Genomic DNA, 22,535 nt, shown 5'->3' on the forward strand with positions numbered 1-22,535 from the left:
TCAAAAAAAAAAAAAAAAAAAAAAAAAATCACTTTAGTGTCTGGCTTAAGAGACTACAGCTGCACCGTCATAGCTGCCTCTGCATTCAGTCTTCTGTGATGTGTTGTTCGCGTTGAATACACAAAATATCCAGCCCACACAGATAAATACTTGGAAAAGGGAGGAATATTTTAATAGCCTTTTCAGATAATTGTGGATATTCTTCCTTGATACTACATCAAAACTCAAGTGGTGGTTCTTTTTTTTTTTTTTTTTTTGAGACGGAGTCTTGCTCTGTCGCCCAGGCTGGAGTGCACTGGCATGATCTCCGCTCACTGCAAGCTCTGCGTCCTGGGTTCACGCCACTCTCCTGTCTCAGCCTCCCAAGTAGCTGGGACTACAGGCACCAGCCATCACACCCGGCTAAGTTTATTTTTTTTTTTTTTTTTTTTTTTTGAGACGGAGTCTCGCTCTGCCACCCAGGCTGGAGTGCAGTGGCCGGATCTCAGCTCACTGCAAGCTCTGCCTCCCGGGTTCACGCCATTCTCCTGCCAGAGTAGCTGGGACTACAGGCGCCCGCCACCTCGCCCGGCTAGTTTTTTGTATTTTTTAGTAGAGACAGGGTTTCACCGTGTCAGCCAGGATGGTCTCAATCTCCTGACCTCGTGATCCGCCCGTCTCGGCCTCCCAAAGTGCTGGGATTACAGGCTTGAGCCACCGCGCCCGGCCAATTTTTTGTATTTTTTAGTAGACACAGGGTTTCACCATGTTAGCCCGGATGGTCTCAATCTGCTGACCTCATGATCTGCCCGCCTCGGCCTCCCAAAGTGCTGGGATTACAGGCGTGAGCCACCGCGCCCAGCCTTAAGTGGTGGTTCATAAAGGTTAGTTGCAGTGTGGAATCTAAAGTGGCATTAGTACATTTTTTTGTATTCGATTACATTAAAATCCATTGGTCAGCTGGGCGAGGTGGCTTATGCCTATAATCCCAGTACTTTGGGAGGTTAAAGAGGGTGGATTGCTTGAGTTCAGAAGTTTGAGACCAGCCTGGACAACACAGCAAAAACTCATTTCTACAAAATATCTAAAAATTAGTTGGGTGCAGTCGGGTGCAGTGTCTCACACCTGCAATCCCAGCACTTCGGGAGGCTGAGGTGGGTGGATCACAAGGTCAGGGGTTCGAGACCAGCCTGACCAACATGGTGAAACTCTGTTTCTACCAAAAATACAAAAATTAGCCAGGCGTGGCGGCACATGCCTGTAATCCCAGCTACTCAGGAGGTTGAGGCATGAGAATCACTTGAACTCAGAAGGCAGAGTTTGCAGTGAGCCAAGATCATGCCATTGCATTCCAGCCCGGGCCACAGAACGAGACTGTCTCAAAAAAAAAAAAAAAAAAAAATTAGTCAGGTGCAGTGGTGCATGCCTGTAGTCCCAGCTACTCAGGAGGCTGAGGTGGGAGGATCCCTTGAGCCCAGGAGTTTGAGGCAGCAGTGAGCCAAGATTGCACCCTGCACTCCAGCCTGGGTGACAAAGTGAGACTCTGATTCAAAATATCAATAATAGTAATCCATTGGTCTTTTAGCACTTTGGAAGGATCTTGTACCCACGTGTAGTCTCATAACATCATGCACTGACTTTTCAGAAAATATTGGTTCATTGAATAATGCACATCTTATGAATGTTGACATATTTTATTATGTAATATAAAAATATAACATTCATTCTCTTTGCCACCAATCTCATTGAAAAAGTCTTGAAGTAGTGGGAGGTTGTGAAATGAATGGTGTCAAATACAAGTTTTCTTTTTTTTTTTTTGAGATGGAGTCGCACTCTATTGTCCAGGCTGGAGTGCAGTGGCGCGATCTCAGCTCACTGCAAGCTCCGGCTCCCAGATTTACGCCATTCTCCTGCCTCAGCCTCCGGAGTAGCTGGGACTACAGTCACCTGCCACCACGCCTAGCTAATTTTTTGTATGTTTAGTAGAGACAGGGTTTCACCATGTTTGATCTCCTGATCTCGTGATCTGCCCGCCTCAGCCTCCCAAAGTGCTGGGATTACAGTTGTGAGCCACTGTCCCTGGCCAAATACAAGTTTTCAAACTTTTTTTTTTTTTTGAGACAAAGTCTCATTCTGTTGCTTAGGCTGGAGTGCAATGGCGTTATCTCAGCTCACTGCAACCTCCGCCTCCCGGGTTCAAGCAATTCTCCTGCCTCACCCTCCTGAGTAGCTGGGATTATACGTGCCCGCCACCATGCCTGGCTAATTTTTTGTATTTTTAGTAGAGACGGGGTTTCGCCATGTTGCCCAGGCTGGTATTGAACTCCTGACCTCAGGTGATCCACCTGTCTCGGCCTCCCAAAGTGCTGGGATTACAGGCGTGAGCCACCGTGTCTGGCCCCAAAATTTTAATTTTTGCTTGAAAGTTAGAATTTTTTTTTTTTTTTTTGAGATGGAGTCTTGCCTCTGTTGCCCAGTCTGGAAAGCAGTGGCACTATCTCGGCTCACTGCAACTTCTGCTTCCCGGGTTCAAGCAGTTCTCCTGTCTCAGCCTCCCGAGTAGGTGGGACTACAGGGGCACACTACCACGCTCAGCTAATTTTTGTATTTTTAGTAGAGATGGAGTTTCACCATATTGGTCAAGCTGGTCTTGCACTTTTGCCCTCAGGTGATCTACCCACCTTGGCCTCCCAAAGTGCTGGGATTACAGGCGTGAACCACTGTGCCCAACCAAAACTTAGAATTGCAAATTTTATCCTTGGCAACAAATATTGTCAGTTGTTTTCCTTCAAGTGACGGACTCACTTCTCACTTTTCTCTCTTTTTTTTTTTTTCTCAGACAGGGTTTCACTCCATCACCCACACTGGAGTGCAGTGGTGTGATCTCAGCTTACTGCAACCTTCGCCTCCTGGGTTCAAGTGATTCTTCTACCTTAGCCTCCTGTATAGCTGCAATTACAAGCGTGTGCCACTGAACCCAGCTAATTTTTGTATCTTTAGTAGAGATGGGGTTTCGACATATTGGCTAGGCTGGTCTCGAACTCCTGGCCTCAAGTGATCTACCCACCTCATCCTCTCAAAGTGCTGGGATTACAGGCATGAGCCATTGCACCTGGCCCTCACTTTTCTCATTTTTGAGAAGATGGCTGCCCATCTGAATAACCGCAGTTTGTCAGTGGTTCTACCAAATAAAAACAGTGTTCCACAAAAAAAAAAAAAAAGCTAATTATTAGCATCATTCAAATAGTTACACACACCGTTCTGCTAGAGACAACTGTATGCCCAGAGGTGCTGTATGTGTATTTCCTCTTTCCCATTTCAACTAACAACAACAACAAAAAGATGTGTACTCAATGGCTAAGAATTGATAAAATGAACAATTCTGTGTTGCTTCATCAAGGACTTTTTTTTTCTTTTTTTTTTTTTTCCTTTTTTTTTTTGAGACAGAGTCTCGCTCTGTCGCCCAGGCTGGAGTGCAGTGGCCGGATCTCAGCTCACTGCAAGCTCCGCCTCCCGGGTTTACGCCATTCTCCTGCCTCAGCCTCCCGAGTAGCTGGGACTACAGGCGCCCGCCACCTCGCCCGGCTAGTTTTTTGTATTTTTTTTAGTAGAGACGGGGTTTCACCGTGTTAGCCTGGATGGTCTCGATCTCCTGACCTCGTGATCCACCCGTCTTGGCCTCCCAAAGTGCTGGGATTACAGGCTTGAGCCACCGCGCCCGGCCTGTACTTTTAGTAGAGACGGGTTTCACCATGTTTCCCAAGCTGGTCTCGAACTCCTGCCCTCAGGTGATCTGCCCGCCTCGGCCTCCCAAAGTGCTGGGATTACAGGTGTGAGCCCCTGCGCCTGGCCTGCTTTTGGGGTTTTTACAGATGCTCTTGATCAGGTTGAAGAAGCTCCTTTTATTCCTTGTTTGTTGAATGTTTTTATCATGAAAGGGTGCTGGACGTTGTCACATGGTTTTTGTGCTTTTCTCTACTGATCTGGTGTGCAGGCATCCCCGCCACACACTAGTCTTGGTGACTGCACTCGAAGGACTCACAGGACTTGGTCTACCGTCATGCTCATGGCTGAGATTTACTACAGTGAAAAGATGCGACGTGGAATTAGCAACAGGAAAATGCACTTGGGGTGAGGGCCGGAGGAAACCAGGTACAAGCCCCCCAAGTCCTCTCCCCCGGAGCCCCCTCCCCTGGGGTCCTCTCTCCCAGAGTTCCGCAGAATGTGCTGAATCCTCCAGCCTCGAGCTGTGACATGTGCAAAGTGTTCTGTACCAGGGAAGCCTGCCTGAGCCTAGGAGGCCAGGGTTTTTCTGGGGGTTGGTCATGTAGGTACGTTGTGCCTGGGTGAATATGGCACCGAAATTCCGGGCTCAGAAGAAGTGTTCAGCAAATATCACATGATTTCTACAGAAAACAGTGAGCAATTGTTATTTGGGGATAGCATTGTATTCACGCAGGAACTCTACTGGTCAAGTTCCCAGATGCCAGCTGGGCATGGTGGCTCACGCCTATAATCCCAGCACTTCAGGAGTTTGAGGCAGGCAGATCACGTGACGTTAGGAGTTCGTGACCAGCCTGGCCAACATGGCGAAACCCCGTCTCCACTAAAAATACAAAAATTAGCTGGGTGTGGTAGTGTGCACCTGTAATCCCAGCTACTCGGGAGGCTGATCACTCACTGTGATCTTGCAGTGAGTGGAGATCACACCACTGCACTCCAGCCTGGGCAACAGAGCGAGACTCCATCTCAAAAAAAAAAAAAAAAAGTTCCGCCGGGCGCGGTGGCTCAAGTGTGTAATCCCAGCACTTTGGGAGGCCGAGATGGGCGGATCACGAGGTCAGGAGATCGAGACCATCCTGGCTAACACGGTGAAACCCCGTCTCTACTAAAAAATACAAAAAACTAGCCGGGCGAGGTGGCAGGCGTCTGTGTTCCCAGCTACTCGGGAGGCTGAGGCAGGAGAATGGCGTAAACCCGGAAGGCAGAGCTTGCAATGAGCTGAGATCTGGCCACTGCACTCCAGCCCGGGCGACAGAGCCAGACTCCTTCTCAAAAAAAAAAAAAAAGTGCCCAGATGCCAGCCCAGGGTGAACCTTGCACACACGCTGTTCTTAGGGCAGCAGTCTCGGGCCTGCCGTGTTAAGGCTGATCTGTACAGATACTGTGTTACATTAATTGCTTTTTCATGTTAATGCATTCCTGGGAGAAATCTTACTGAGTCATGGTGTAGAATTCTTTTTCATGTTGCTGGATTCTGTTTGCTGGTATTCTATGTTCTGGAGAAATACTGCGCTGTGGTTTTCTCTTTGTGTTTGTCTGCTTGGTTTTGGTATCAGGGTGATATTGGTCTTACAGAATGAGCTGGGGCCAGGCATTGTGGCTCATGTTTGTAATTCCAGCACTTTGGGAGGCCAAGGCAGGTGGATTGATTGAGCCCAGGAGTTGGAGACCAGCCTGCACAACATGGCAAAACCCCATTTCTATTAAAAATAGAAAAATTAGCCAGGCGTGGTGGTGCGTATGTGTAGTCCCAGCTACTCAGGAGGGTGAGGTTGCAGTGAGCTGAGATGGTGCTACTGCACTCCAGCCTGGGTGTCACAGTGAGACTGTCAGAATGAGGTCCATAGTAAGGTCTCATCTTTATTCCCGATTTTAGTATTTTCAGTATTCTTGCTCTTCAATTTTTTTGATCTTTAGGTAGAGCTAAATATTTGTCAATTTTATTGATCCTTATACAGAACCAACTTTTGGTTTTATTTACTATTTATTTCCTTCCTTCTACTTTAGTTCTTTTATTTATTTATTTTTTTGAGACGAGTCTTGCTCTGTTGCCCAGGCTGGCGTGCAGTGTTGCAATCTCGGCTCACTGCAACCTCTACCTCCCGGGTTCAAGCTATTCTCCTGCTACAGGCACCCGCCACCAAGCCTGGCTAATTTTTGTATTTTTAGTAGAGGTGGGGTTTCACCATGTTGGTCAGGCTGTTCTCGAACTCCTGGCCTCATGACCCACCTGCCTAGGCCTCCCAAAATGCTGGGATTACAGGTGTGAGCCACCACACCTGGTCTTTTAGTTCTTTTTTATATTTTTTGTGGAGATGAGGTCTTGCCCATGCTAGTATGGAACTCCTGGGTTCAAGCGATTCTCCCACCCTAGCCACCCAAAATGCTAGGATTACAGGTGTGAGCCACTGTGCTTGGCCCTGTTTATTCATTTAGAGATGGGATCTTGCTCTGTCTCTCAGGCTGGAGTACAGTGGTATGATCACACTTCACTGCAGCCTCGACCTCCCAGGTTCAAGCGATCCTCCCAGCAATGCTACCACGTATGGCTGATTTTTTGGTAGAGACAAGGTCTCACCATGTTGCCCAGGCTGCTTTTTTTTTTTTTTTTTTTGAGACGGAGTCTAGCTCTGTCACCCAGGCTGTAGTGCAGTGGTGTGATCTCAGTTGGCTTACTGCAAGCTCCACCTCCTAGGTTCACGCCATTCTCCTGCCTCAGCCTCCAGAGTAGCTGGGACTATAGGCACCTGCCACCACGCCCGGCTAATTTTTTTTTCTTTTTGTATTTTTTAGTGGAGACAAGGTTTCACCGTGTTAGCCAGGATGGTCTCGATCTCCTGACCTCATGATCCGCCCATCTCGGCCTCCCAAAGTGCTGGGATTACAGGGGTAAGCCACCGCGCCTGGCCGGCTTCTTCCTTTCACTATAGATTTCCCTCTAAGCATGACTTTCAGTGCATCCCATAAGTTTTGTTATGTTTTGTCTCCATTTTCATTTATTTCAAAGTATTTTATAATTATCTTCTTTGGCTCACTGTTTGTTTAAAATTACACACAGCATCATGCTCTGTTGCCCCAACTGATTTCAAACTCCTGGGCTCAAGTGATCCTCCTGCCTCCACCTCCCAGAGTGTTGAGATTACAGGCATGAGCCACCGTGCCCAGTCTCACTCACTGGTTTCTTATGAGTGTGTTAATTTCTTCATATTTATGAGTTTCCCAAATTTTTCTGCTTTTGATTTGGTTTTTGTTACCCAGGCTGGAGTGCACTCACTGCAACCTCTGCCTCCTGAATAGCTGGGATTACAGGCATGTACCACCACGCCTGGCTAATTTTTGTATTTTTAGTATAGACGGGGTTTTACCATGTTGGCCAGGCTGGTCTCGAACTCCTGACCTCAAATGATTCGCCTGCCTTGGCCTCCCAAAGTGCTGGGATTACAGGTATGAGCCACTGAGTCCAGGCCTGAAAGGAATGAAATCATACAAAGTATGTTCTTTGACCACAGTGGGATGTAATTCCAAATCAATAACAAGGCTGGGCGCAATGGCTCTTGCCTGTAATCCCAGCACTTGGGAGACCCGAGACAGGCGGATCATTTGAGGTCAGGAGTTTGAGACTCAGCCTGGCCACCATGATGAAACCCTATTTCTACTAAAAATACAAAAATTAGCTGGGCGTGGTGGTACATGCCTGTAATCCCAGCTACTCAGGGGGCTAAGGCAGGAGAATTGCTTGAACCTGGAGGGTAGAGTTTGCAGTGAGCTGAGATCATGCCACTGTACTCCAGCCTGGGCAACAGAGAGACTCTATGTCCAAAAAAAAAAGGACTCTTGCTTTATGGCCTGGCTGTGGTTGAGAAGAACCTGAATTCTGCTGCTGGCAGCTTCCCTCTTGTTCTCTCTCTGTCCCATGTCTGCCATGTGAAGGATGCTCAAGTGGGCCCAAGGAGGGGTTCCCATGGTGAGGAACAGGGCCTCCAGCCTCACTTGGGCCTTCAGATGACTGCCTGACAAATTCTCTTCAACCTCAGGAGTCAGAACCACCCAGCCCAACCACTCCCATGATGTTGACCCACAAAAGCCAAGACAGCAAATATTTGTTGTTTTAAGCCCACTACGTTTTGCTGTAATTGGTCACGCACCATTAGATAACTAATACAATTACCCATACATCGGCTGGCTTTCGGGAGGACACGTCTTAAAACACAGCTGAACTTGAATCTTTTCTGGGGAAAAAAAAAATTGAAAACATGAATTAATAATTCTTCTCTTGTTGAAGCTGACAGAACCAAGGACGCACACCTTCTTAACGATGCTCTTAAGGCTGTGAGGAGAAAGACAAGCAGTGGGAATTCAACGCATCAATTACCTTCTATAGTAACATGAGCTACTGGAGCCCCTAAGAGTCGATCTTCAGCTGCTGTCATGGAAAGTACTGGGGGTCAACTAGACATCAAAGATGAGAGGCCAGGCCTCCAGCACAACTTTTTGTTTAAGCTCATTTAGTGGCTTTCTCAAAGAAACCCTTTTTTCAAAAAAATTTTTGTAAAGATGGGGTCTTGTTCTGTCACACAGGCTGGATTGCAGTGCATGGCTCACTGCAGCCTCAACCTCCCGGGCTCGGGTGATCCTCCCCTTTTCTGAGGAGCTCAGACCACAAGCATGCACCCCTACGCCCAGCTGATTTATAAGCTTTTTTTAGAGACAAGGTTTCACCATGTTAGCCAGGCTGTTTTCTTCTCTTTTTTTTTTTTTTTGAGATGGAGTTTCACTCCTGTTGCCCAGACTGGAGTGCAGTGGTGCGATCTTGGCTCAACGCAGCCTCTGCCTCCCAGGTTCAAGCAATTCCTCTGCCTCGGCCTCCCAAGCAGCTGGGATTACAGGCATGTGCCACCATGCCCAGCTAATTTTGTATTTTTAGTAGAGATGGGGTTTCTCCATGGTGATGAGGCTGGTCTCCAACTCCTGACCTCAGGTGATCCACCTGCCTCAGCCTCCCAAAGTGCTGGGATTACAGGCGTGAGTCACTATGCCTGGCCAACTTGGATTTGTTACTGTTTTACAGGGCATGGCCCTTAATATTCACATGAATGACAGTGAGACACACAATACTTTCTAAAGATTGGTTTTGGCTGGGTGTGGTAGTGCATGCCTGTAATCCCAGCTACTTGGGAGGCTGAGGCAGGAGAATCGCTTGAACCCAGGAGGCGGAGGTTGCAGTGAGCTGAGATCGCTCCATTGCACTCCAGCCTGGGCAACAAGAGCAAAACTCCAACTCAAAAAAAAAAATTTAAAAAAAAGACTGGTTTTACATTCTGTTGATGTGAATAATTGGTGTGTGCACAAAAGCAAAGTCTCCTCAGTGGGTGCCTGGCCTGGGGCATCAGTTCCGAGCTGGCAGAGATGAGGATACCCACACCCCTGCCTCTGCCCCACACCCTGTCTGTACCTGGATCCTCCTGCTGGGCCGTGCTGGGGAGCCGCTCCTTTTGCCTCAGGGCCTCCAGGCCTGCCAGGTCGGGCTGGTGGCAGTGGCTGCGCATGACCATGACGCGGTGGCCCTGGGTGATGGCGCGGCTGCGGCAGCCCAGCCGAGCCTGGTCCCGGCACATCCAGTACACCTTCTCCCCGGCCGCCTTCTCCTTCCTATAGAGGAAGGACTCGTGCACCAGGAACCTGCCCCCCAGGGAAGTCCTCAGGAACTCCAGGGGTCGCAGGGGTTCTGAAAGGGAAAGTGACACTGTGAGTAGGGCCACAGGGGCCTGGGTGTCAGGGCTGGGGGTCTAATTTGTCCCCCAAGCCAGGCTCCACCAGGAATCTGCAATCCCCTAGCAGGCCCCATGGTGGACACTGCCCTCCTCCCCTCTGGGCCCTGAAGGCTGAAGCTCCGGCCCTCCAGCCCTGCCTTCCACGCTGGCTGGCCCTTTCCAAGGGCTCTGGTGATGCCTGGGCAGGTGGCCTGGCAACCACTAGACCCTGAACACTCCCGAAGGACTCTCCCAAGCCCTCAGACCTCATGCTTGCAGGCGCATCTCCCAGGGCTGGGGAGGAGCCATTCTGGACTGGTCACCAGGGCCTCCTGGCTCCCTGTCCACCTACCCCTCAGCCAGCTGGCAGCCATCTGGCCTCTGACTTTTAACAAGCTGAACTGAAAGGTCACATGATGTTGTGACTGGAGAGAACCCCACGAGACTAGAAGCTGTGTGGGTAGCGTGGGGGGTAGACTAAGAGTGTCCGGGATCCACCGTATGGCCCGTCAGCAGATTCCAAGCAGTCGCTGCCAATGCTACCTGTGGCCGCCATCCCCTTTCTTGAGAGAGCTGAGTGGGTTCCTACCCCTGACAGCCAGTCCCTGTTGCCCTGAAGACCAGCTGCAGGAGCTCAGAGCCTGCAGATGGAGCCTCCTGCCCTTGGGGAGTTTATGGCCCAGGCTGCCAGACCCCCATGCGCAACACACACGGCAGCCCACCGGCAGCCTGCAGCCAGCATGTGGCGCACGGGTCCCGGGAGACTAGGGTCACCTGGCCCAGCACCCTCTGCACGCACCTGGACTGTCCCACTGTGCCAGGTTGGGGAAGTGCTCCCGCTGCCGCAGGGCCTCCAGGCCACCCAGGTCGGGCGGGTGGCAGTGCCTGCGCATGACCATGACCCGCCGGCCCTGGGTGATGGCGCGGCTGCGGCAGCCCATGCGGGCCTGGTCCCGGCAGGTCCAATACACCTTCTCCCCGGCTGCCTTCTCCCGCCGGTAGAGGAAGGACTCGTACACCAAGAAGCTGCCCCCCAGGGGCGTCTTCAAGAACTCTGGGCCTCCTGTTGAGAAATGGGATAGCAGAGGACACCAGCTCTCAGAGCCAAGATCAGCATGGCCCTGAGGTGAGACCTCCCGCGATGCCTACACCCCCTCCTCACAGTGAGGTGGCCCCGGAGCCCAGGACACAGATGCTACCATCCCTCCAACTCCACTGGGGCTCCAGCTGCTGGGGTGGTCCCTCTCCTGAGGCTGGGGACTGGTGAGGTGAGGCCCCTGCAGGTGGAGGCCAAGCGTCCCACGCTGCGATGCCTTCAGGGAGGCAGTGTCTGCTGCGTCACGCGTCCCTCCCCAGCGTCCGCCCAGGCTCGCATGCAGGGTGCACTGTGCCTGATGGGTCAGAGGAACGACCCAGGGCCCTCAGGGGACAAAGCTGCTCGGGAGCTGGATGGGGCTGAGAGGGGTGGCCCCCGAGAGCTGGGCAGGTGGAGAGGTGACCCGAGGACTGTGAGGAAGAGGCAGGAGCAGCGTCCACTGTCCTGGATGTGGTGAGAGGGAGGACCCTGTGGGGTGACAGTGCCTTGCCCAGAAAATACCCTTTCCTCCGTGCAGGCTCAGGGGCCACAGAGGTGGGGAGGCAGCCTGGGGCGTCGTGGGCACATCAGGTGGTAGTGGAAGCAGGGGATGGGGGTGGGTAGCAAGCCAGCCCTAGAGGAGACGCCGGAGGGGGCGGTGTCTGGCTGTGGAACCACCTTCAATCAAGAGGGATGGAGAGGGCTGGGCAGGGGCCATGTGGAGTGGGGAGGCAGGAGGACCCTGCGGGGTACAGCAGCACAGAAGCCTGGGGACCGCAAGACAGAACAGGTCAGGAGGAAGGTGGGGACCCTAGACCACAGGAGGGGGTGGTGTGACCATGGGGCACGCTTCATCCCTTCCACATGGATGCAAACGCCAGCAAGGGGCTGGGCGCAGTGGCTCATGCCTGTAATCCCAGCACTTTGGGAGGCCGAGGCAGGTGGATCACCCGGTCAGGAGTTCAAGACCAGCCTGACCAACATGGTGAAACACCATCCCTACTAAAAAAAATACAAAAAATTAGCTGGGTGTGGTGGCGTGCACCTGTAATCCCAGCTACTCAGAAGGCTGAGACAGGAAAATCACTTGAACCTGGGAGACGGAGGTTGCAGTGACCCAAGACTACACCACTATACTCCAGCCTGGGCAACAAGAGTGAAACTGTCTCAAAAAAAAGAAGACCGACCCCTCATCTGGGAGGACCAACATCTGATTAACAGGAGCAACAGAAAGGGACGATGATGGGGAAGTTAACAGAGAGCACGAGAGAATGACCCCACCATGAAGGCCATAAGACCGAGGCCTAAAAAGGCCCCTAGTGCCCCCAGCACAGCCCAGTGCAGCTGGGAGGGAGCAGAGACCCTAAAGCAAAGCCGATTGCACACACAGGATCAGTCACACAAAAGCTGCAGTTCAAGGGCAGGCTCTGCACCTGTGACACCAGGGAGGCCAGGCTGCCCCTCGACGGAGGGAGGCTACAGACATTTCACACCTGCAAGGCCTCAGCGTGCTACCTCCCAGGACAGGCTCAGGAAACAACCGGAGGCAGGACTTCTCCAAACCACAACACCACGAAGAAAACCAAGAAAGAGAAAGGCAGGCCCAGAAACAGAGAGTTGGCACAGTGAACCCCGAGGGACAGCTGGGCCCAGCCTCTGTTCCCAGGTCAGGCTGCACTGGCACGATGCTCCCTGGCAGCTCCAGCAACCTGGGGTTGTGGATGATCGGATCCAGGTGGGGTCGACCTGGACACACAAAACCAGGCAAACAAACGCAGCAGCTGCCGTCGCACAGAGAAGACAGAACTGTGTCAGAAGATGGGACCACAGAGCACCCCACCGTCAGCCGCGAGCAGGTTTCTAGGCTAAGGGAAAACCAAACGTGGCCGGGTGCAGTGGCTCACGTCAGTAATCCCAGCGCTTTGGGAGGCCGAGGCAGGCGGATCACCTAAGGTCAGAGTTTGAGACCAGCCTGGCCAACATGGTGAAACCCTGTCTCTAATAAAAATACAAAAATAGCTGGGTGAGGTGGCGGGCGCCTATAATCCCAGCTACTCAGGAGGCTGAGGCAGGAGAATCGCTTGAACCTGGGAGGCAAAGGTTGCAGTCAGCCGAGATTGCACCACTGCACTCCAGCCTGGGTGACAGAGCAAGACTGCGTCACACACACAAAACACCTGTGCAAAAGTGCACTGAGTAGCTGACAAAGAAATGGAAACACCGATTAACAGTAGTGGAGGCACATTTTAGGGAATGGGACAGCCAAGACCCTAAGAAACAATTGCTTAGAGGCCAGGCGCGGGGGCTCACGCCTGTAATCCCAGCACTTTGGGAGGCTGAGGCGGGCGGATCACAAGGTCAGAAGATCGAGACCACCTTGGCTAACACGGTGAAACCCCGTCTCTATTAAAAATACAAAAAAAAAAAAAATTAGCTGGGCTTGGTGGCGGGCTCCTGTAGTCCCAGCTACTCGGGGAGCTGAGGCTGGAGAATGGCGTGAACCCGGGAGGTGGAGCTTTCAGTGAGCCGAGATGGCGCCACTGCACTCCAGCCTGGGAGACTCTGCCTCAAAAAAATAAATAATAAAAAATAAAAATTGCTCAGAGCAGTTATTTGTGGGGCAGGAGCGGGGGTGAGGACGAGGCAGGGGCAGCTGCATTACCTTGTAGCACCGTCTCCCTGGAGATGGAACAAAAAAAAACACAGCTCTCAAGTCTGAGAGAACTTTAGGGCCATTAGGCAACTCAGCTGACCCAAAGCTGCAGGATGGACAAGAGCCACTGGAAAGAGAGGCCAGCACCTCAGGGCCATGAAGAGCAGGTGAGTGGAGGAGGCCGCGCTGAAATGGCTCCTCAGCCAGACGGGATGGGGACATGTACACCACTGTGGTCATGAAGTCAAAACACCAGGTGCTGCGGGGGGGGCCAACCGTGTGGATAAAGATGGAGACAGCCGTGACCCTCCTCAGGCCAGCATTTCAGGACATTATGGGTGTCTATGGAACCACTGGCCGAGAGGAGAAACTGATTGCATGTAAATATCACCTCCTCAATCCTTTTTCTTTTAATTTTTTTTTTGAGACGGAGTCTTGCTCTGTCACCCAGGCTGGAGTGCAGTGGCCGGATCTCAGCTCACTGCAAGCTCCGCCTCCCGGGTTCACGCCATTCTCCTGCCTCAGCCTCCCGAGTAGCTGGGACTACAGGCGCCCGCCACCTCGCCCGGCTAGTTTTTTTGTATTTTTTAGTAGAGACGGGGTTTCACCGTGTTAGCCAGGATGGTCTCGATCTCCTGACCTCGTGATCCGCCCGTCTCGGCCTCCCAAAGTGCTGGGATTACAGGCTTGAGCCACCGCGCCCGGCTATATCACCTCCTCAATCCTTAACGGCTCAGACCTTTAGACAGGCTCACACCATAGCAACGAGACTGACCATGTGCAGTCAACGCTCTCTATTAATACTATGAACTCTTAAGACAAATGGAGGAAGAGGAGGAGGAGGAGGGCAGGGAGGTCTATCCCTGCTGCAGCCGCTGTGGGGCAGGTCGGGCTGGACGGGTGAGGCCAGGCTGAGCAGGAAGGTAGCGCCCATTGAAAGCAGCACGGGGGGGAAGAGGAGGAGGAGGACAGGGCCATGGCTCCTTCTAGGACGTTCACAGAAGGGAAGAGGACGTTTGCCAGCGGGACCCGCAGGGTGGAGAGGGAAAGGCAGTGTGGGGCTCCTGCCTGCTTTCTATGGCCCAGCTCCCCGCCCAACCCCAGGTACCTGGGCTCCCCCGCTGCGCCATGTTGGGGCGTTTCTCCCGCTGCCTCAGGGCCTCCAGGCCCCCCAGGTCGGGTGGGTGGCAGTGGCCACGCATCACAGTCACCCGTCGCCCCTGGGTGATGGCGCGGCTGCGGCAGCCCATGCGGGCCTGGTCTCGACAGGTCCAATACACCTTCTCCCCAGCTGCCTTCTCCCGCCGGTAGAGGAAGGACTCGTACACGAGGAAGCTGCCCCCCAGGGGCGTCTTCAGGAACTCAGGGCCTCCTGGGGAGGTTCGAGAGGCAGTTAGGAGAGGAGGCAGGGGCTGGGCAGGCCTGATCCCACTCCCTTCCCTCCCTGGGCCTCTGATGGCCAAAGAGTCAAGGCAGGGCCAGTGAGTCCCAGAGGAAGGCGGCTCACCAGGGTCTGCATCCATGTCCTGGTCCTCGTCTGGGGATCCTTCCGGGGCTTGTGGCTGGGTTGGCAGCTCCTGGTCTTCGACCTTCGCTCGCTTTCTGGGCCGGGGCGTGGTGAGAGTCAGGGGACCAGGACCCCTGTGGTATAGCAGACTATCCACACCTCGGAGCAGCGTGTCCACTTGGCTTCCAGGGCCGTCCTGCCCAGCCTGCAGTGTCTCCGTGGCCTTCTCCTGCTGCCGCCGGGCTTCCAGGCCCTCCATATCGGGCGGGTGGCAGTGGCCACGCATCACGGTCACCCGCTGTCCCTGGGTGATGGCCCGGCTCCGGCAGCTGTGCAGTGCGTGGTCCCGGCAGGTCCAATACACCTTGTCCGCAACAGCCTTCTCTCGCTTGTAGAGGAACGACTCATGTACCAGGAAGCTGCCCCCGTAGCAAGTCCTCAGGAACTCGAGGGGCTGGGCCTGTCCTGGAGGAGGGACCCAAGTGGTCACAGCCACCAGGGGTGGGGAGAAGCCCAGGAGTGGCAGCCACTGCAGACTCTGGGGGCTGACACGGGCCTTTCTCCTTTAAGGCTGAAATTTACCCTGGCTTCCTGAGCCAGATATGCCAGAGCCCCCAAGCCCATTCCCATGGAACCCCTACACCAAGCAACCCGGAGGGGAGTCTCATTCCTCTCCTAGCAGCCAGTGAGGCCGCCCTAGCTCAGGCCTGTTAAATGTTGCATCAAGATCACACCTGGAGGGGCCAACCTGGACTCGGACTCAGTGGCCTCTGTTGTCTGTCACTCCTGCTCATGCATTTTTTTTTAGGGTTTGTTTAAATAATCTACCCATTTTTGAATAAAACACACAAGTTATAATACACTCAAATGGTTCCAAAAGATCACAGTGAAAAATAAGTCTCCCTGTTCCCTGCCCTTCCCTTCCCGCCCCAGGTGCCCAGGGCAGGGACCACCTCAGATCCTTAAAGCTGTGTCAGGAGGCACCTGGCCTCCTTGAACCCAAGCCCATCTCCTAGTTACTGGTAATAAAACAGCCAGAACTCCCATTTGCAACTTGCTAAGTAAGCCCCAAATGTGCAATTTATACAGCAATCTAGGTTATCACAGCCAGCTTAAGATAAAACTCCTGAAACTCCAGAAATGAGGTCAATTTTCTAAGGCTACAGAGCTACCATCAGGTGGGGCTGGAATTTGAACCTATGACCCAAAACCCAAGACTCTCCCACCAGACTTTTTTTTTTTTTGAGACAGAGTCTCGCCCCACCACCTAGGCTGGAGTACAATGGCGTGATCTTGGCTCACTGTAACCTCTGCCTCCCGGGTTCAAGCGATTCGTCTGCCTTGGCCTCCCGACTAACTGGGATTACAGGCGCCCGCCACCATGCCCGGTTAATTTCTTTTTTTCTTTTTTTTTGAGATAGAGTCTCACTCTGTCCCCCAGGCTGGAGTGCAGTGGCACAATCTCGGCTCACTGCAAGCTCTGCCTCCCAGGTTCATGCCATTCTCCTGTCTCAGCCTCCCGAGTAGCTGGGACTACAGGTGCCCACCACCACGCCCGGCTGATTTTTTAATTTTTTATTTTTTAGTAGGGACAGGGTTTCACCGTGTTAGCCAGGATGGTCTCAATCTCCTGACCTCGTGATATGCCCACCTCAGCCTCCCAAAGTGCTGGGATTATAGGCGTGAGCCACTGCGCCTAGCCTCACCCAGCTAATTTTTTGTATGTTTAGTAGAGACGGGGTTTCAATATGTTGGCCAGGCTGGTCTTGATCTCTTGACCTCATGATTCATCCGCCTCAGCCTCCCAAAGTGCTGGGATTACAGGCGTGAGCCCCTGCACCTGGCCTAGGTGTTTTTCCTGAACTTAATGGACACCAGAATCGCCCGAGAACCAGATAAAATTCTGATTTGTTTTTGAGACAGGGTCTCACTCTCTTGTCCAGGCTGGAGGGCAGTGGTGTGATTCTGGCTCACTGCAGCCTCAATCTCCCTGGCTTAAGTGATCCTCCCACCTCAGTCTCACAAGTGGCTGGGACCACAGGCGCACCACGACAGCTGGCTGATTTTTTGTACATATGGGGTCTCACTGTATTGGCCAGGCTGGTCTTGAACTCCTGGGCTCAAGCGATCCTCCTGCCCCCAGCCTCCCAAAGTGCTAGGATTATAGGCATGACCACTGTGCCCAGCCCACATTTACATATATCTATTTTTTCTTTTTTTTTTCTGAGACAGAGTCTTGCTCTGTCGCCCAGTCTGGAGTGCAGTGGCACAATCTTGGCTCACTGCAACCTCTGCCTCCCGGGTCCAACCGATTCTCTTGCCTCAGCATCCCGAATAGCTGGGATTACAGGCATCTGCCACCACGCCTGGCTAATTTTTTATTTTTAGTAGAGGTGGTCATGTTAGACCATGTTGGTCAGCCTGGTCTCGAATTCCTGACCTCAGGTGATCCACCTGCCTGGGCCTCCCAAAGTGCTGAGATTACAGGCGTGAGCCACTGCGCCCAGTCACATTTTTATATACATACATAATTTTTTTTTTTTTTAAAGGATGAAGTCTCGCTCTGTCACCCAGGCTGGAATGCAGTGGAGCGATCTGGGCTCACCGCAACCTCTGCCTCCTGGGTTCAAGTAAGTCTCCTGCCTCAGCCTCCTGAGCAGCTGGGATTACAGGCATCCATCACCACACCCCGCTAAGTTTTGTGTTTTTAGTAGAGACGGGGTTTCACCATGTTGATCAGGCTGGTCTCGAACTCCTGACCTCATGATCCGTCCGCCTTGGCCTCCCAAAGTGCTGGGATTACAGGCATGAGCCACTGCGCCCGGCCACATTTATATTTTTAAAAGTCATTTTAGCTTCGAGTACATTTTAAAAGACCCCGTGGTACCCCACATTTCTATTTGGGCTCAGGAAGGGCCCTTGGGTCCCCTGCCCCAAGTGGACATGGCAGGGGAGTGGACTGTACTCACCCAGCCCCAGGATCGAACGCTTCTTGGGCGGCAGGCTCAGCAGTGACAGGGCTCGGGGTCCCTCATCCTCCTCCGGGGCTGGCTTGGTCAGCACCAGCCCAGGAGTGGGCTCTGGCTCTGGCTCTGGCTCCTCAGGGCACTGCCAAGGGCCCACCCCCTCCAGTGGCTCCTCCACTGGGCCTCCAGGGCCCTCAGGACCCTGGGGCTCTCCCAAGCCCTCTGGCAGGGCCAGGCTGGGCAGCTTCTCTCTCTGGCGCCGGGCCTCCAGGCCTTGCTCATCGGGCACATGGCAGTGGCCCCGCATCACTGTGGCCCGCAGGCCTCGGGTGATGGCCCGGCCCCGGCAGCCCAGCTCAGCATGCTGGCGGCACTTCCAGTACACCTTGTCCCCCACAGCCTTCTCCTGCTTGTACAGGAAGGACTCCAGCACCAGGAGGCGGCCCCCGAATGGTGTCCTCAGGAACTCCAGGGACTGAGGGGCTGCTGGGGGAAGGGGAGGGCTGGGTTAGCTAACCTAAAGCCAAGCTCCAGGTCGCAGGCACAGAGGAGAGCCAGGGAGGACGTGGGGGTTCTGAGTGTGGCAGGTGCCTTCTCCTGCTCCCAAGCAAGAAGCCCAGACTCTCAGGGCTGGTTTTTATTTTGGGGGTGGTAGTGGATGTTTTTAGGGAGCTGAAGGAATTCTGCACATCACTGCAACTCCCATGAGCTCCAGGAGGCCCTGGTACCTGAGTGTGATCTTCACACCAGCCTGGGACAGGCTCAGGATCAGAGACCAGGAGGCTCAGCTGGGAACAAGGACAAGACACTGTGCTAGAAGTGGGGTGTGCAGGGCCTGCTGTGAGCACTGGAACCCACAGGGTGGCTGGGCAGGGGCAGCAGGCCACACCTCACCTGTGTCCAGCTTGCTGCACTTCTGTTCAGGCATCTGCAGGGCTGGCTGGACCACCCTTCCCTGCTCCTCGACTGGCAGGATCTGCAAGGTGCTGGCGAGGGTGGCAGGGCCAGCCATCTCCAGGGAAAGGACGCAGTGCACTTCCTGGGGCTTGGAGCCCACCCCATCCTCATCTTGGTTGGAGGCTGTGAGCAGGACCAGTTTGGAGAACTTCCTGGGCTTCCTGGGGGCTGCCGGGACGACGTCCGTGCCTGGCTTGGGGCACGGCTCCTGGCCAGCCTTCACGCTCTCGCCCTCCTGCTCGCTGGGCTCGGGCAGGGGCATCCCTGGACCCAGGGCCTGTCCCTCAGGCCACGCTCAGCCCCCAGCAGGTGGATTTCTCCTACTCCCAGGCAAGCAACCTGGAGTTCAGCGGTTCCGTCCTAAGGAAGGAAGCAAAATCCCGTCAGTGGAGGAAGCCCTTGGGGGGCTCTAGACGCGGCTCTGGGAGGGAGGTGGGCAGATGGGGCTGCCTCACTGCTCGCTGGAGCCAAGGCTGGCGGGGGCCCTGATGGAACTAGGCTTCTGTTCTGCCAGTTCCTCTCCTGGCAGCCTTGGATATGTCACCCCCATCTAACCCCATCTGGAAAATGGCCCACTCTCCACAAGGGGCCATCAGAGTGACTAATGGACTAAGAGCCCAGACACTACCGAAGGGCCTCCCACGTTCTGAGCATAGAAGAAGGGTTTCCACCTGCATTTCCAGTACCCCCTCCAGCCCCTACATTATGACGGCAGGACATTCTTTTTTTTTTTTTTTTTTTTTTTTGAGACGGAGTCTCGCTCTGTCGCCCAGGCTGGAGTGCAGTGGCTGGATCTCGGCTCACTGCAAGCTCCGCCTCCTGGGTTCACTCCATTCTCCTGCCTCAGCCTCCCAAGTAGCTGGGACTACAGGCGCCCGCCACCTTGCCCGGCTAATTTTTTTTGTATTTTTAGTAGAGACGGGGTTTTACCGCGTTAGCCAGCATGGTCTCGATCTCCTGACCTCGTGATCTGCCCACCTCAACCTCCCAAAGTGCTGGGATTACAGGCTTGAGCCACCGCACCCGGCCCAGGACATTCTTACTGACCCAGTTATAGATGAGGACAGTGAGGCACAGACAACTGTGGGAGGCGGAAACCTGAGACCCGTTTCTGCTCAGATGCCCAAGGACTTGCTAGGACCTTTTTGGAAACCACGCGCTTCACCAGGACACCGGGCACCTGTCTCCGGAGCGTGGGCCTCGCACACAGAGCCCTTCCAGAGGACAGTGCTGCACCTTGGCCTGGGAGGCAGAAAGCCCTTTCTGGGCTCGGGGAGACCCAGTCCCTATACTGTCCTGGAGGCCCCAGGCCACCCCTGCTTCAGGAGATACCAGGGCCCCAATGTGGCAGCCACCTTGTGCCCGAGCTATTGCTGTTGCTGCCTCGGCTGGTCGGGGACGGGGCTGCGGTGGTGTCTGGAGAATCCCCAGGTCACCACGGATTCCAGTCTGGAGAGGGAGAAAGGGCAGATAATGGGGAACCGGGCAGGGCTGGGGGGGGGTCCTGGGGGCAGTCAGTGGCAGTCACAGTGTGGGGTGGGGCTTTTTGTGTGGGGAAAAGAGGGATCAGATTGTTACTGTGTCTATGTAGAAAAGGAAGACATAAGAAACTCCATTTTGATCTGTACTAAGAAAAATTGTTCTGCTTTTAGATGCCATTAATCTGTAACTTTAACCCCAACCCTGTGCTCACAGAAACATGTGGTGTATTGAATCAAGGTTTAAGGGATTTAGGGCTGTGCAGGATGTGCCTTGTTAACAATATGTTTGCAGGCAGTGTGCCTGCTAAAAGTCATCACCATTCTCCATTCTCAATTAACCAGGGACACAATGCTTTGTGGAAAGCCGCAGGGACCTCTGCCCAAGAAAGCCTAGGTATTGTCCAAGGTTTCCCCGCACTGAGACAGCCTGAGATGTGGCCTCGTGGGAAAGGAAAGACCTTACATTCCCCCAGCCCAACACCTGTGAAGGGTCTGTGCTGAGGAGGAATAGTGAGAGGGAGACTTCTTTGCAGTTGAGATAAAAGGAACGTTTCTGTCTCCTGCTCATCCCTGGGAATGGAATGTCTCGGTGTAAAGCCGACCATTCATTCTATTCTGATATAGGAGAAAATCGCCCAGTGGCTGGAAGCGAGATGCACTGGCCGTAATACTGCTGTTACTCTTTGCTACACTGGGATGTTCGTGTAAAGCGAAACATAAATCTGGCCTACGTGCACATCCAGACACAGTACCTTTCCTTGAACTTATTCATGATACAGATTCCTTTGCTCACATGTTTCCCTGCTGACCTTCTCCCCACCATCATCCTGTTGCCCTGCCACACTCCCCTCGTCAAGATAGTAAAAATAGTGATCCATAAATACTGAGGGACCTCGGAGACCAGCGCCAGTGTGGGTCCTCGCACGTTGAGTGCCCATCTCCTGGGCCCATTGTTCTTTCTCTATACTTTGTCTCTGTGTCTTATTTCTTTTCTCAGTCTCTCATCTCCACCTGATGAGAAATACCCACAGGTGTGGAGGGGCAGGCCTCCTTCACCTGGCACCCAATGTGGGGCACGAACCCACGACCCTGAGATTAAGAGTCGCATACTCTACTGAGCTAGCTGGGCAATTCTTTTTTAGATGACCAATTTGGCCACAATTATAACATTTTCCCCTAAATGTTCTAACTTGTCCTCCTAAAGTGACTCCAGTCATTGCTTGAGCCATTAGCATAGCCTTATGCATGGCTCCTCCAGTCCTATTACAAGCCTTCACTTACTCTGTAATTACATCAACTCCTGCTGAGCACTGGAATCTAATCTCTCATATAAAGGGAGTTGGGTCCATATTGTTTAACTCCTTCCTTCATGTCTTTTAACATTTTCATGGTGAAAGGTTCATATCTAGCATTAGCCACCGCAGGTGCTCCTGCTGGAGCCCCTTCCCCGGCCAGTACCGATTGTAAAACTACCAGGAACTGCCATGCCTCAAGACCTTCGTTTTCTTGGCTCAAGCCTGTAATCCCAGCACTTTGGGAGGCCGAGACGGGCGGATCACGAGTTCAGGAGATCGAGACCATCCTGGCTAACACGGTGAAACCCCGTCTCTACTAAAATACAAAAAAAATTAGCAGGGCGAGGTGGCGGGCGCCTGTAGTCCCAGCTACTCGGGAGGCTGAGGCATGAGAATGGCGTGAACCCGGGAGGCGGGGCTTGCAGTGAGCTGAGATCCGGCCACTGCACTCCAGCCTGGGCAACAGAGCCAGACTCCGTCTCAAAAAAAAAAATAAAATAAAAATAAAAAAGACCTTCGTTTTCTAACTTCATCAAAGACCGCATGCAGTGTGCTACCGTGTCCACTAGGCGGTGCTGGTGGATTAAGTCTCATAGTGGGCGGCTGAGGATACAGCACCGCGCCCTGTGGTGCTGATGGATAAACCACCACTGCCGTGGGTTGCTTGGATGATGCCGTGCTATTTGGCGTGGGACACACCGCTTGAGGTCTGTATTGAACCTCTGGAGGCGGCCAAAACTGAGGCTCGGCTGGCTGCCAGTATTCATAAGCTAGCCACGGTTGGGTTTTATTTTCTACTGGCTGATACTGTGGATACCGTGTCTGGATTGGCTTTGCTGAGACAGACTCTATCCTTTTCTACTTGATTTTCTCTTGGGGTTTGTACTTGTCTAACCTGCATTTGAGGTTGTAATGTTACAGGTATCTGAACCGCGGGAGGAAGAGTTGGCCATCGTGGTTTAGACTCTGATGGCCCCAGTGATTCTGGAGCTTTCCCCCCAATTTTGATGATTCAGGATATATTACCTCCTGTAATTGATTGTAGTCAACATGGCTTTATAGCCAATTGACATTCCGGATTTGTATCTT

At 53.1% G+C, this 22,535-nt stretch overlaps 1 protein-coding gene across 2 annotated transcripts in view; it reads right to left on the bottom strand.

The window, feature by feature from the left end:
- Positions 1-22,535, bottom strand: part of FLYWCH1 (FLYWCH-type zinc finger 1) — a 61,144-nt gene that overhangs the window by 20,355 nt on the left and 18,254 nt on the right. Inside the window, exons 3-9 of one of the 2 annotated variants that reach the window (XM_025370991.1) lie at positions 18,608-19,030; positions 17,717-18,199; positions 14,748-15,212; positions 14,349-14,612; positions 10,312-10,575; positions 9,215-9,487; positions 7,931-7,991 (exon numbers count right to left, since the gene is read on the bottom strand). In XM_025370991.1, the coding sequence (XP_025226776.1) occupies positions 7,931-7,991; positions 9,215-9,487; positions 10,312-10,575; positions 14,349-14,612; positions 14,748-15,212; positions 17,717-18,199; positions 18,608-18,932 (2,135 nt within the window). In that variant the 5' untranslated portion in view covers positions 18,933-19,030. Of the gene's footprint in view, positions 1-7,861; positions 7,992-9,214; positions 9,488-10,311; positions 10,576-14,348; positions 14,613-14,747; positions 15,213-17,716; positions 18,200-18,607; positions 19,031-22,535 lie in introns of those variants that run through there. The other variant, XM_025370992.1, reaches the window with a different exon arrangement.

Source organism: Theropithecus gelada, chromosome 20, assembly GCF_003255815.1.
Source record: "Theropithecus gelada isolate Dixy chromosome 20, Tgel_1.0, whole genome shotgun sequence".
NCBI lineage: Eukaryota > Metazoa > Chordata > Mammalia > Primates > Cercopithecidae > Theropithecus > Theropithecus gelada.